Source organism: Sminthopsis crassicaudata, chromosome 1 (genome assembly GCF_048593235.1).
Source record: "Sminthopsis crassicaudata isolate SCR6 chromosome 1, ASM4859323v1, whole genome shotgun sequence".
NCBI lineage: Eukaryota > Metazoa > Chordata > Mammalia > Dasyuromorphia > Dasyuridae > Sminthopsis > Sminthopsis crassicaudata.
In genome coordinates this window covers 256,914,383-256,928,956 of record NC_133617.1, presented here as the reverse complement: position 1 = coordinate 256,928,956, position 14,574 = coordinate 256,914,383, and the positions used below count along the sequence as shown (strand labels likewise).

The 14,574-nt window shown below is 34.1% G+C and overlaps 1 protein-coding gene across 4 annotated transcripts in view; it reads left to right on the top strand.

The window, feature by feature from the left end:
• The window catches only part of PXDNL (peroxidasin like), a 512,873-nt gene that overhangs the window by 413,935 nt on the left and 84,364 nt on the right, over window positions 1-14,574 (top strand). For 3 of the 4 annotated variants that reach the window (XR_012484142.1, XM_074278143.1, XM_074278151.1), the window contains 2 exons: window positions 2,502-2,659; window positions 11,140-12,643. Coding sequence is in view for 3 of the 4 variants with exons in the window: in XM_074278143.1 (XP_074134244.1) it covers window positions 2,502-2,659; window positions 11,140-12,643 (1,662 nt within the window). In the remaining variant the exon portion in view is untranslated. The remainder of the gene's footprint in view (window positions 1-2,501; window positions 2,660-11,139; window positions 12,644-14,574) is intronic. The other variant, XM_074278161.1, reaches the window with a different exon arrangement.

The window sequence follows — 14,574 nt, the reverse complement described above, 5'->3', positions numbered from 1 at the left end:
CTAAGGTACTAGAGTGATTTGCCATTTCCTTCTCCAGTTCATTTTACAGATAAAGAAACTCAGGCAAACAGGCTTAAATAACTTGCTCAGGGTCACAGAGCTACTGTCTAAGGGCAGATTTGAACTTACAAAAGTGTCTCTTCTTGACTTCAGACCCAAAACATTATTCACAATGCCACTACTTTACTTAATGATATATGTCAGCTTGGAGGAAGTTATCAAATGGAATTCACTAGTGTTCAGTCTTTGATACTGTACCGTTCAGCATTTTTATTGACAGTTTAGATAAAGGAAGATATTGCTTGCTCATAAAATGTTGAAGATGACAGAAAATGGGATAGCATGAATATGGCATTTAAAAGAATTGGGATCCAAACAAATCTTGATAGGCCAGAATTGTGGATCAAATGGAAGGATGTTGACAAGCTGGAGAGCATTGGAAGGAGTACAAATGAGATGGTAAGAGCCTCAGAATCATACTACATGAGAACCATTTAAAACAGCTGGAAATATTGAATGAAGAGGGAAAAGATCTAATGGAGGAGTCAAGATAATTGCCAACAAATATGTGAAGGACAATCATGTGGAAATATGATCACATTTATTTGTTTTCTCTCAAAAGAAAGAACTAGAGACATTGATTGAAAATTGCAAAGAAGTAACTTTAGGATAAATGTAAGGGAAAACTCTGTAATAGTTAGTTATCCCAAGCTGAGATGGTCTGACTAGGGAGTGTTAAGTGATCCTGTCTGACTAGAAGTCTTTGATAAAGACTAGATGATCATGTGTTAAGGACATTGTAGAGAGCATTGGATAAGATCATCTCTACTAGCTATTCCAATTCTGAAATTTTGACTATTTATAGAGAAACTTATTTCCTTCTGAACAAGTTCCCTTTGTTCTATAAAAAGATATAAATGCTAGACAGTTTTACCTTACATTGAGCTGAAATATACACTTCTGAAGCTTTCTTTCTATGACTTATCTACCTTCTAGGTCCAACTTTTATCTTCTTGAAGATCTCTATTCTATTTAAATCACAGATTCAGTCCTTAATAATAACTTTACTTCTATTCAGTCTAAAGTTGCATTTACTTGCCTAAGTGTTTTAATGAGGCATGTGTATATATGCATATGTGCATGTATACATAGATATAAATATACATCTTGGCAGTACTTCTTGCAATGAACTCTAACTGGTCAGTATCCTTACATTTGATCCATTATTCTAGCCTGCCAATATTTGTTTGAATCCCAGTTCTTTTAATCAGTATATTTATCCCATCCAATTTTATGTCATCTCAACATTTCATAAGCATTCCACATATTCCTTTGTCTAGGTTATAAAAAATCTCTGCCTATTTTCCAGTCATCTTATACATTATTCCCTAGAACATACTCTTTGATCCAGTCCTTGGTTTATTGGTTGCTCCACAAACAAGACACCCCATCTTTCAGCTTCAGGGATTCTCTCTGATTTCATGTCCAGAATACTCTTTTTTCCCTTGTTCCAACTATTGAATTTACTGACTTCCTTTAAGTTTTAATTAAAATCCAAATTTTCAACAGGACACCTCCCCCAACTCTTAATTCTAGTGGTTTTCCTATGTTAATTACTTCATATTTATCTTGTTTATAAGCTTGGTTTGCATGTATTTATTTGAATGTTGTCTCCCTCATTGGATTGTGAGCTCTTTGAGAACAAGAGTTTTCTTTTGCCACTTTTTGTATCCTTAGCACTTAGCACAATGTCTGGTACATAGTAGGTGATTAATAAATGTTTATTGGTTGATTGAATAATAGAGGATTATAATAGAGTATATCCTATATATAGTTACCTAATATGTACAAATACATGTATATATGTACACATATATATCACTTACATGAAGTCATTAAGCCATCTAGTCAAGAGTGAATAGATTTTGAGTTTCATCAGTAGAAGGAGTGCATATAGGCTTGTTAAATTGAAATGGATTCAATGAAGTTGCTATAAAAACAAATATTTCTTACCTATTAGAAAATCTCTAAAAGAAAAAAAATCTCTAAAATCTTTCATTCTAGCTACTTCCAACAGATATTCAATATAGATGTTCAATAGATAATAGATTTAATAGTGATAGATATCCAATAACTAACTTTTCTAAATAACTTCCAAAAGATTGCATTTCTGAAGGTACATTTAATGCTCCATTATTATTCATATAGTATAAACTAATAAGAATATGGATTGGCCTTTCATTAGAGGCAATGTCTATAATTTTATATTTTGCACAATGTGTTTGATTTCTTAGGAGATTATCCACTAGACTACTAATTTTATTCCTTAAAAATATTTTCTCAGGCCAATATATTGTCTCTAAAGTGCAAAAAGAAATATGTCTATTAAGTACACTCATGGATTGCTGGGTATTGATATGTTTTTGTTCAGATCTCTGAAACATCACTTGAAGTGTTTCTTCAATTTACTTTATAAATAACAATGCTTTTATTATCCGCAGAAGACCTCGAACTCCTAGTGACCTGCTGGCTCAGTTCCGTTATCCACGGGATCCCTTTACCATTGAAACTGCAAGAGCAGGAGAGATTTTTGAGCAAACACTTCAGCTGATCCAGGAGAACGTGAAGCAAGGGCTCACTGTTGATTTAGAGGACCAAGGTTAGATTTATGTGTTCACTTTGACATGTGTTACAAGTTGTTGTCATAAATCAAAATAGCAATGAATTTTCCCATTTTAAATCACCAGCATGTTTTAGAAACATTTTCCCCAAAAAACCAAACACTGAAGTGCAAGTGTTTATAGAAGTTAATACAAATGAAATGATAAGAGTATTTAATCAAACAAAGATCATTTTTGCTGTTGCTAATATTAGTTGGGCTTTGGCTAAGTCTGAATAAGCCATATGCTATATACATCCTCTATTCTAAGATCAATATAATATTGCTGTCTTCCTTCTAAGGAGTACTTCATTCTCAGGTTATTTCCCTTGTTTACTATTTAATCAGACAAATTGCTTATTGAGTCTTTAGCCATCTCCATCATCAATACTTATACATTCCCTCTTTCTTTTTTTATGTTTTTACAGCAATTCTTTTTATAAAATATCAGAAGTCTACTCAGTAAATGCTATGTGAAGATGCCACTCAAGTTTCTCAGGCATTTTACCTTTTTTCTTTGAAAGAAAATAGCATGTTTGTGAGTGTGACCTCTTATTATTATCAATAACACATTGCTTTTGATATTGCTGTAAAAGTAACTATCATGATCTCTTTCTCCCACCTTCTTAAGTTACTTCCTTTGGGGAAATAAACTGAGGTAGACCAAATTATCTTTTCCTTATGTTTTGGTATGTGTGCTTACACCAAAAATAAAGCAGAACAAAAAAAGAATGCAGTGTCTTCCTAGTAGTAAAAGTGACTCTGTTTTAGAATGGTTGTCTCCCTAAAGTTTATTAAAATTTATTTGGAATAGTTTTAAGAAATGGTTATAATAACCTCCATTTGAGACCCCTTTGAGGCCTGATTCTAACATGGAGATGAACTGAGTTCTTAAAGGCTATGCCAGTAGAATGCATCCAGTTGGAAAAATTTTGCGTATAGGCAGGACTGGTGATAGAGAATGTGTAGTTTGTCCTATGTTTGGGAAAGCCCCTCATCACAAACTTAGAGTATGAATATGGCAAGTCATAAAACAATCTCATAAGGTAGGGAGAATTTTACTGTGGTTTGGTCAAGGAAGGAATATTCATCTTTGTTGAATTGTAAACTTTTTAAAGCCCTGAAGAAGCTTGGTTGCAGAGAAAATAAGGATCATGTGATTTATGGATTGGAGCAATTTGGAAGCTCTGTAGGGAAAAATGTAAATCATGGCATCAGGATGTATAGCAAAATATTCAAAAATACTTGGGATAATATGAAGTCTGATATGGCATAATTTTACAAAATGAGACAATAATCATGAAAAGTAATTTAGATGTTTGAACATGAAATTATGTTCTGACCAGCTTGAAATAAATTAAATATAAAAATCCTTGACTTCAAACGCTTTAAAGTTAGTAATCCCAGTGTGAATAAAAATCCTCGAGATTCAGTTTTAGAAGGGCACATGAACAAAGAAAGGAGTAATTGAGGTTTTGACATATATTATGAATGTAATTAATAAAACATAATGATTATATGAGGTTGCAAATGTCCCTTATCTCCTTATGGGACTAAGCATAAGTCTTTGGTTTTCCTAAGTTGATCCTTAACCCTGACTCTGTCCCTGAGTCCTGAGGATAATTACCAGTCTCTTTATAAAAGAAGCCAGAGAAATTGAATCAACCTTTTTTTTTTTTTTTTTTTAATTAATCCTGTCCTGATTTCTTGATATCATATAGGCACTCTCTGGATTCTAGTCACTGTGGTAAACTTGGTAAACAGCCTTTGTGAGTGTGATAAACAGCAAGAACAATAATAATAATAATTAGTTGTCATTCTCTGATGGCCAAACTTAATGGATAAACTTCTTTGAATTTAGCTAAGTTGGCCCTTGATAACAGGCATACTTTAGAGTAGGACTTTTTTGAATATTTTGTCAGAAATTATATTCTAATCTTTACTAATGTTCATCTAATCAAATAGTCACTATCATTTATTAAATCACTACTACATATCAGACAATATGCTAAGCACTGGATATACACAGAAAGGCAACAGCACAACTCCTTCTATCAAGGAGCTCACAATCTAATAACTCCAAACAACAGGGACATGACTCAATCACTAAGAGATCTGACTTAGAAGGCACAAAAATTCAGGAAGACAGAGAATGGCTCTTTATCTTTTGAAAAAATAGCTAACTCCATTTCTACTAGTTTGTAATGTTGCTTATTTTTTTTTCAGATATCTGCTCTTTCTATGATTAGGATACTTCAATAGCTCTAGAAAGGAGAATTCTTATAGTTTTTAATCCTAATGACAGGCAAAATAGTTTACTTTTAAAACTTGCTCTATTCTTCCCCAAAATATGACTTTTATTAGCTCTGAAGTACTACATTCAAAGTGCATATTTCCATCTCTGTGAATGTTCACTGATTCAGAAACAGAAAAATATTTTCAGCTCGTCCCCAGGAATGATCATATAATAGAAACAACTTGAATCACAATCAAGATTCTCTTTACTCTCATATGAGAGGATATGCAATTATTAATGAATTACAGTGGAACACATGAAGCTTATTAGGTTATCTTCCAACAGTAAAACACTTAAATGCCATTTAGCTTTTTTTCTGATTTATTTGATGCATATGAAGTATTTTATCATGTGTCTCTATAGTAAGCCCTTGGTTCTTTGGAGAGGAATAAATCATTTTGGTGGTTTTTTTTTTTTTTTTTGCTTATTTTCATGGAAATTGAGAAGTAGACAAATACCAATAGTTGTATTCTGTATCAATAGGTGATAAAACATAGAATCTGATGTAATGTTCTTGAATTGTGAGGGTCTGTCTGCTCAATTATAATCCTTTTCTGGGAGGAGATCTGTAAAATCTTTTCCTCTGTGCGCAGGTTTCTTGGGAGCTCTGAATCTCCTCCAGCTCTTGTCCTTTCTCAAATCAGACTGGTCTCCTTTCAGCCTGCCTGGTGTTAAAACTCTATCCCAGAGTTGATTCTCCCAGACCCAATGCTGCCCTTCTTTTATCCTCCCAGAGAATGGGCGTGGGATAACGCAAGGGCTTCTGGGAAAAATTACTTCAACCAATGAACTTGCTCCTCTTAGAATTCCTAAGGTATAAACTCCCTTTAAAGGCTGGAACCAAAGGTCTGAGCCAGAGAACTGTGAAGTCAACCTGAGTTCTCACCTTGTAATTGTCCAGACAACCTGAATTCTCACCTTGTCACTGTCCAGACAACCTGAGTTCTCACCTGGTAATCCTAACAATCTAACTATATTATTTCCATTGCCCAAACCATATTAATGTTGTTAATAATGGTGATTCCTCTCCCTATCTTTTGGGAAACTTTTCTATTATATTATACTGTCAAGGGCGCCAACATCCTGAAATCGCTCAGGCCTGCATCTACTATGTCATACTTAATTCTTCACTCTTGCTTATCCGCATATTCAAACCATTGCCAAATCCTGTTGTTTTTACCTTTATAACATCTCTAATATGTACTCCCTTCTCTTTACTCAGATAATCAACATTTTAACTGAGCCCTTCACCTCTTCTCTGGTTTATTAAAATAGCTTCCTATCTCATTACATTACTTCAAGTCTTTTTCCACTGTAGTACATCTTCCACTCATCTGTGCTATCCTTCATTCAGTGGCCAAAGTGATTTTTTTCAAAATTAAGATTGGATCATATAACCCTTCTAACTTAGCAAAATACAATTGTTCCATATCACCTTTAGTATCAAATACAAAATTCTCTGTTCAATATTCAAAGTCTTTTATAACCCAGTGTCATCATACCCCTATAGTCTTTTTATACCTTATATAGTGCTCCACCCCATACTTTTTGATTCAGAGATGTTAGCATTTTTTTTTAATTCCTCTAATAAGATACTTCATCTCCTGACTAGTTGACCTCATGTTGGGGAATTCCTTTCCTCTTCATTTCTGCCTCTTGGCTTCTTTGGCTTCCTTGAAGTTCTAGTTAAAGTCTTACCTCCTACAGAACACCTTTTACAATCCATTTTAATTCTATTGCCTTCCCTAAGTTGATTATTTCCTATTTATATTGCATGTGTGTGTATGTATATATATCTATATCTATATCTATCTATCTATATCTATCTATCTATCTATCTATCTATCTATCTATCTATCTATCTATCTATCTGAACATTGTTATTTGCGTAGCTGTCTGCCTCATTAAGCTGTGAGTTCAAGACCAGGGGATGTTCTTTGACTTGATTTGTATCTCTGGTGCTTAGCATAGTGCCTGGCACAGAGTAGATATTTAATAAATGTGTATTGGCTGATTAACATTTCAGAGAATGCTATTATTCTTTTGCATGGGACTGTCATTCCTGGAAGATTTTCCTCCCCCCCCCCCCCTTCTCAGTTTATTTAGCTTTCTTCAAATTTTGCCTTCTGCCAGAGTACTTCCTCATTCATTCCAGATGCTAGTGCCTTTTCCCCTAGGTCTTTCTATCTTCTCTCTTTGTATGTACTTAGTTATTATTTACACTTGCCTCCCTTGCACAATGCATATTCTTTGAGGATAGAAACTAATTTTTTTTTTTTTTTTGTATTTCCAAGGCTTAGCCCAGGGCCTGGCACCTAATAACAGCCTCAAATCCATGTTGACTGACTAAATATAATGATTTCATTATTCCTTTTCATTTGGAACTCATTATATGTCCTCCTTAACGATGAAGTGTGTTACTATTTCCCTAGTCACCCACGTACTCAAATGGATAGTGATCCTTAAATCTTCCCCTTCTTCATTTCCCATCCCTGTATCTCAGTTGTCAAAGCTCAACAACTTTCTCTGAATAGCATTGTTGAATATTTCTGTTCACATTTTCACATATTTCTATTCACATACCCATAAGCATAACTCTGGCCCTCTTCTTCTCTCTCCTGGACAATTGTAATAACCTGCTGCTAGGTTTAACTATTTTAATTTTTTTCTTTCTCTCAGTGATCTTTTCTGTGACTATTGAGTTATATTCCTAAAGGATATGTCTCAATATGCTGCTTTTGTATAAAGAAATCTTTGGCAGCTTCTCACTGTCTCTAGGGAAGAAGCTTTCAAAGTATGCTCTAAAAGCAAGATTGTGATAAGGAGTTTGGGAGGGAACAGGCTATGTCATTGAAGTCAAAATTATTTTCATAATAATACTAAGAATCTTTCATTTATATTATTGTAAATATCAGTAGATGAAAAACAAAAACTCTTTGAGGAGTCCTCAGTAATTTTTAAGAGTATAAAGGAGATCATGAGACAAAGAAGTTTGAGAACCATCACATTGGGGTAAAATGCAAAATGGTCAACCAGTCCTTCAAAGTCTTCCACAGTTTGGCCACCATGTATCTTAGAAGACATTTCATGTTACTCTTCATGATTCTTGCAACCTCTGTTAGAACAAATTCACCTAATTAGAACCCTACCTTCCATTTCTGTGCCTTTGCATCATGCCCAACATACACTTCTTCCTTGTCTTGATATGGTGAGAAACACTAGCTTTCTTTAAGACTCAGCTCACATAACATGTACCAAGCATAGCATTTTCTGATAGCCTCAGTTATTCCTGCTCTTCCTTCAGAAAATTACATTACTCTTAATTCTTGGTACATGTTATAACAGCTGATACAATGTCAACTCTGTGAGAAGAGAATCTTTTTTGTTTCTCTCTTATACCTAGAGCCTTTCATAGAGTATAGGATCAATAAAAAATTGAATTGAATTTGAACCTAGCCTCCTTTTTTTTAACAATGAATTCTGTTGTCAGTGAATATGAGTTCATTCATATCAATTATATCATTCTTCTTTAAAAGTTTTATCTCTTTGGCTCAAAGAAATGTACCTGTTTATACCAAGAGATCTTGACTGCATTATCAGTGTCTTTGTTTGGAAGAGACATCTGGGGCTAGTCTTTTTACATTAGTTTTATAGACTCAGAGAACTTAAGTTATTTTTCTGTCAAAAGAGAGAAAATTAAAATGAAATCCAGTATTCAAACCTGTTTCCTCATTTATTGGAGGCAACTGAGTGGTTTTTGGACCTGGAGTCAGGCAGATCTGAGTTCAAATTCAGCCTCAAACACTTCTTAGCTGTGTGAGACTGGGCAAGTCACCTAACCTCTGTTTCAGCTTCTTCAATTGTAAAATGGGGATATTAATAGCATCTACTTCCCAGAGTTGTTGTGAGGATCAAATGAGTTAATATTTAAAAAATTCTTAGTGTGAGTGCCTGGTGCATACTTGGTACCTCATAAATGTTTGTCTATCACCTTCCTCACTTACCATACTGAAGTGGGTATGTGTTTATGTACTGTACACATACATTTTATATATACATATATATATATATATATGTATATGTATATATATATATGTAAGACATATATATATATATACACACACATATATACATGTGTGTATAAGTACACATATACTTATGCATATGCTTGCCTAAATCTTTCTAGCTTAATTACATGTATTTTATATATATCCTAAACAATTGCAAATGTTTGATGTGCATCCTAAAATTTCCTTAGATATAAAATTCCTATGGTTATAATTCATCTTCAAAATATCAGATATATTAATCCACTTGACTTATTTGAATCCAGCCTCACAATCCCCTCAGAAAAGTCTGATAGCTAAAAAATACCTGTTGTACAGTTATCCAACTTGTGATATGAAGTTGAATGGAAAACCTATAGAGCAGGCCTATCAGTAATATATATATAGCTGATATTGTTGGTCCTCTTTGAAAACTAAAGACAACAAACTAAACAACAATATGTATTTATTAGCATTTATGCTTGCTGTTATGTGTCAAAGAGTTACCTTTGAGCTTACCAATGAGTTGACTTTATTTCAAAAGAATTTCCTTTCTTTTGTCTATATCCTTAGCTTTTAGTTTTTTCTTAGAGTTTTATAGACCCCAATTGTCATTATTCGGTTGATTTTTATTCATTTCCAACTCTTTGTGACTCCACTTGGGATATGCTTGACAAAGATAGTGGCACAGTCATCTCTTTCTTCAGCTCATTTTGCAGATGAGGAAACTGAGTCAAACAGGAATAACCAACTTACCCATGTTTTAATAGCCACTAAGTGTCTGAGGCCAGTTAAATTCAGGAAAATGAAAATTTCTTGATTCTAAGCTTGTAAGTCTATCTCCTGCATTATTTAGTTGTCCTTAAACCCAGCTATTTATCTTCTAATTTTTATTTATTTAAATCACGTTCAATAGATTGTCTCTTTGGAATTATACCCTAGAGTTTCCTTTTATTTTGCCATTTTCCTTGAAGTTCTTATGTGCCTATGCATATATATACATACATACATACACACACACACACACACACACACACACACATATATATATATATATATATATAAACATGAATACATATATATTTTCAAATTGTATTTTCATCATTTCTATGGAGATCAATGAATCAGTCAAATAAATAAATAAATAGTCCTGAAGGTCTTAGTAGGTCTTAGGAACTGTTAGTCATCAGCAATTCAGAAACAAAAATTGAGACAGCCTTTAATGTTAAGAACAAAGAATACATAGATATGAAAATACAGGCAATATACAAAATAAATGAAGCTATTTTTCCAGGATTCAAACAATTGTGATAACCAGGAAAAGCCTCAAAAGAAATAGCTCATGAACTGAATGTTAAAGACATGATGAATTCTACATATCTACTCACTAATAAATGGGTTATTCATATATATATATATATATATATACATATATATTTATGTGTATTTCTAGTACCTGTATTATCTGTACATATCAAATTTTGATTATTTTAATTTTTAAATTATTTTAAACTATTTTATTAAAATTGTATTTCTTTATAATTACAAAATTTTGTATTATATGGATTTTTAATTATTTTACTATATGAATTAACATGATTTTGAGTATATCTCTTTTTAATTTCTAATCTATATTATTTAGCTGTTTAAGTTCCTTTGTATTATTTTGTTGCCCTTGAGAAAACCTGAAATAGCCTTTAATTTAATTTTTAGAGCTTTCATTGAAGTGTTTTCATAGAAATCAGGAAGTGAGAACATCTGTTAGCAAATACAAGAGCATTATTAAAGGCATTCTTATTAAAGCACAGAAGATAAGCCCTTACACACACACACACACACACACACACACACACACACACACACACACACACACACTCTCTCTCTCTCTCTTTCTCTCTCTCTCCCTCCCTCTCTCTCTCTCTCTCTCTCTCTCTCTCTCTCTCTCTGTTTCCTTAGTTTTTTTTTTTTTCCTTTGCTCAACTTTATGGATTGGATCTGTATAGAATTTTTAGTCAATGTACCCCTGAATTATGAATTTCCAATATACCCACACTATTACTTGTTTTCAGCATTTGATAAATTATCTTTCAAGCTATTTTTTAACTACTTTAATATTTTTCCACTGTTCTGTATTTCAGAATTTCGTTACAATGACTTGGTGTCTCCACACTACCTCAGCCTCATTGCCAACCTCTCTGGATGTACTGCCCACAGACGCTCTCCAAATTGCTCTGATATTTGTTTCCATCAAAAGTATAGAACCCATGATGGCACATGTAACAACTTACAGAATCCAATGTGGGGAGCTTCTATGACTGCTTTTGAACGTATCCTAAAACCTGTATATGAAAATGGCTTCAATTTGCCCCGGGGTGTCAGCCCAAATTCTTTTCCCAATAAGTATCCATTACCCCTCCCCAGGATTATATCCACAAAAATGATTGGGAGTGCAACCATTACCCCTGATGATCGATACACTCACATGTTGATGCAATGGGGCCAATTTTTAGACCATGACTTAGATCAAACAGTTCCTGCATTGAGTATGTCTCGTTTTTCTGATGGCCAGTCATGTAGCTCTGTGTGTACTAATGACCCTCCTTGTTTCCCCATCCTTGTCCCCCAGAATGATGCTCGGGTGACAAATTCACAATGTATGTTTTTTGTCCGTTCTAGCCCAGTTTGTGGCAGTGGTATGACCTCCTTGATGATGAGCTCAGTCTATGCAAGAGAACAGATTAACCAATTAACAGCCTATATTGATGCTTCTAATGTTTATGGAAGTTCTGACCGGGAATCAGAAGAGCTTAGGGATTTTACAAGTCAGAGAGGTCTGCTTAAGAAAGGGCTACTTATTCCCTCTTCTTCAAAGCACTTACTGCCATTTTCCACAGGCCCACCAACTGAATGTACACGGGATGAAAATGAAAGCCTAATTCCATGTTTCCTTGCTGGGGACCACAGAGCCAATGAGCAACTTGCTCTAACAGCCATGCATACTTTGTGGTTCCGAGAACACAATCGGATAGCCACAGAATTGTTTACACTGAATCCACACTGGGATGGAGATACAATTTATAATGAAGCCAGGAAAATTGTTGGTGCACAGATGCAACATATCACATACAGTCACTGGCTGCCCAAGATTCTTGGAGAGCATGGTATGAAGATGCTAGGTAATTATAAGGGGTACAACCCCAATGTGAATTCAGGAATTATTAATTCTTTTGCTACAGCAGCATTCAGATTTGGCCACACATTGATCAATTCGGTACTTTATCGTTTGAATGACTCCTTTGGTGAAATTCCTGAAGGTCATCTTCCTCTCCACAAGGCCTTCTTCTCACCTTTCAGGATAATTCAGGAAGGTGGCATTGATCCACTTCTCCGTGGGCTCTTTGGTGCTGCTGGAAAATTACGGGTGCCTTCTCAGCTTCTAAATTTAGAACTGACAGAGAAACTGTTTTCTATGGCACATTCTGTGGCTTTGGATTTAGCTGCCACCAATATCCAAAGGGGACGTGACCATGGAATCCCACCATATAATGACTTCAGGGTTTTCTGTAACTTAACTTCTGTTGAGAACTTTGAGGATCTTCATAATGAAATTAAAGACCCAAACATTCGAGAGCAACTGAAAAAGTAAGTATATTTATATACCACCAGAATTTATGTTACTTAATGAATGAAGGATATATTCTATATATAGAAATATGTTTCTTGGAGATGTCATTCATTGTCTTAATTTTATCAAAAATTTAGTCTTTCTGGAGATTCATGGTAGAGGAAGATTTTCATATTAGTGGAAAGATGTGTTAGGAAGCATGCTGGATTAGATAAGGCATTAATCTTGGAGTCAGTCAGGGTTACTTTCAAATTCTGCCTCAGTTGCCTACTAGGGATGACATTGAGAAATTACTTAGCCTTTCTGAGCCTAAGTTTACTCATCTGTAAAATTAGGGAGTTGAACTTAATATCTTTAAATCTCCTTTCTAGCTTTACAGGGTGTCAGTGATTATTAGAATGCTGCAGGATGATTTCAAAAATACCTTCAGACACTTATTACTTATGTGACCATGGACAAATTTCTTAACCCCTGTCTGCCTCAGTTTCCTTATCTGGAAAATAGGGTGATAATAATAGCATCTACCATATAGGGTTGTTGTAAAAATCAAACATTTGTAATTCATGTCACAAGATTCCAAGCCCTGAAAGTAAAGTACTCCTGGTGAAGAAGAAAAAGTAGTTTCTTTGAAGTTCAAGGACACCAATGCAAATTTTACCTCTGGGGATGAGTATCTATGTGAAATTGGGCAAATCACTTAATTTTCTTAGACGTCAGTTTGCTATCTATGAAATGGAGAGGTTGCTCTAAGTGACTCCTGAGCTCCCTTTTCTCTAAGCATCTTCTCTCTTCATAAACATATGTAGCTGTCATTGCATTACTTTATATCTACTCATTTTTTGACCAATATGGATAATTCATTTTCTTTTTTTTTTCTGAGGCAATTGGGGTTAAGAACATACAACTAGGAATTATTCAGTGTCTGAGGTTAGATTTGAACTCCGGTCTTTCTGACTTCAGGGCCAGTGCTCTATCCACTGTACCATCTATCTGCCCTTTATTTTCGAATTCATAGCAAAATTAGTGCTCTAGTAATCTTCTGGCAAGGAAAGGATATTTTATTCTCTTTCTATGACAGTCAAATCCTAACTTCTTTGAAAGAAGATGAATAGGACACCAGTTTTGTCATGAATAGTTTAAATGAACTGGTTTATCAAGTCCCATATTAAGAGTAGCCAGAATCATTAAGAACTCAAAGTTCTTTGAGTTATAAAGTCAAAATAATACTGTTCATAAAAATGACATTAGCAGATCCATGAGATATTCATTTGGAAAGATCAATTTGACTTCCCCTTTGCCTTGGTACAGGGTAATTACCTGGTAAAAATTTTGATGTTATAAGGATGAAACAATAACTTCTTTTTAAGCCCCTCTCTCTCCATTTCTTAAATCCTCTTCACACACATATGGTATGCCTAATACACAGAAGTAATTATCATTACTCCTCAAAAATATATCCTTTAATGGCCTTCCAATATAACACTAAATAAAAATCAAAATATTTAATTGGGTATTCAATGTCCTACCTAATCTGCCTTTTTGTATATTGTCATCATATTTATATTATACATCATCATATTCAGCTATTCTCTCAGTATTCTCTGAGTTTTCTCAACTGAGAACTTTTTCATGAATTATCCTATTCTTTCTTCCATCCAGAGAGATTTAAAGGGAACTGTAATTGTCAGAAATAAGGAATTTTAAATCTTGTTTCTGCCACTTATTAGATTTGTGACCATTAGACAAGTAAACTTAGCCTTCCTAAGCTGGTTTTCTCCAATGTAAAATAGATATAATGAAATGATATCTCTAGCTACCTTATAAGCCTATTGTGAAGATTTATTGAGATACATTAGTAAGCAATGTAATATGCAAATCTTAAAGTGCTATATAAGTGCTAGCTATTTTTTTCTTTCCCAAGTGATAATCTACTTGTCCTTCAAGGCTC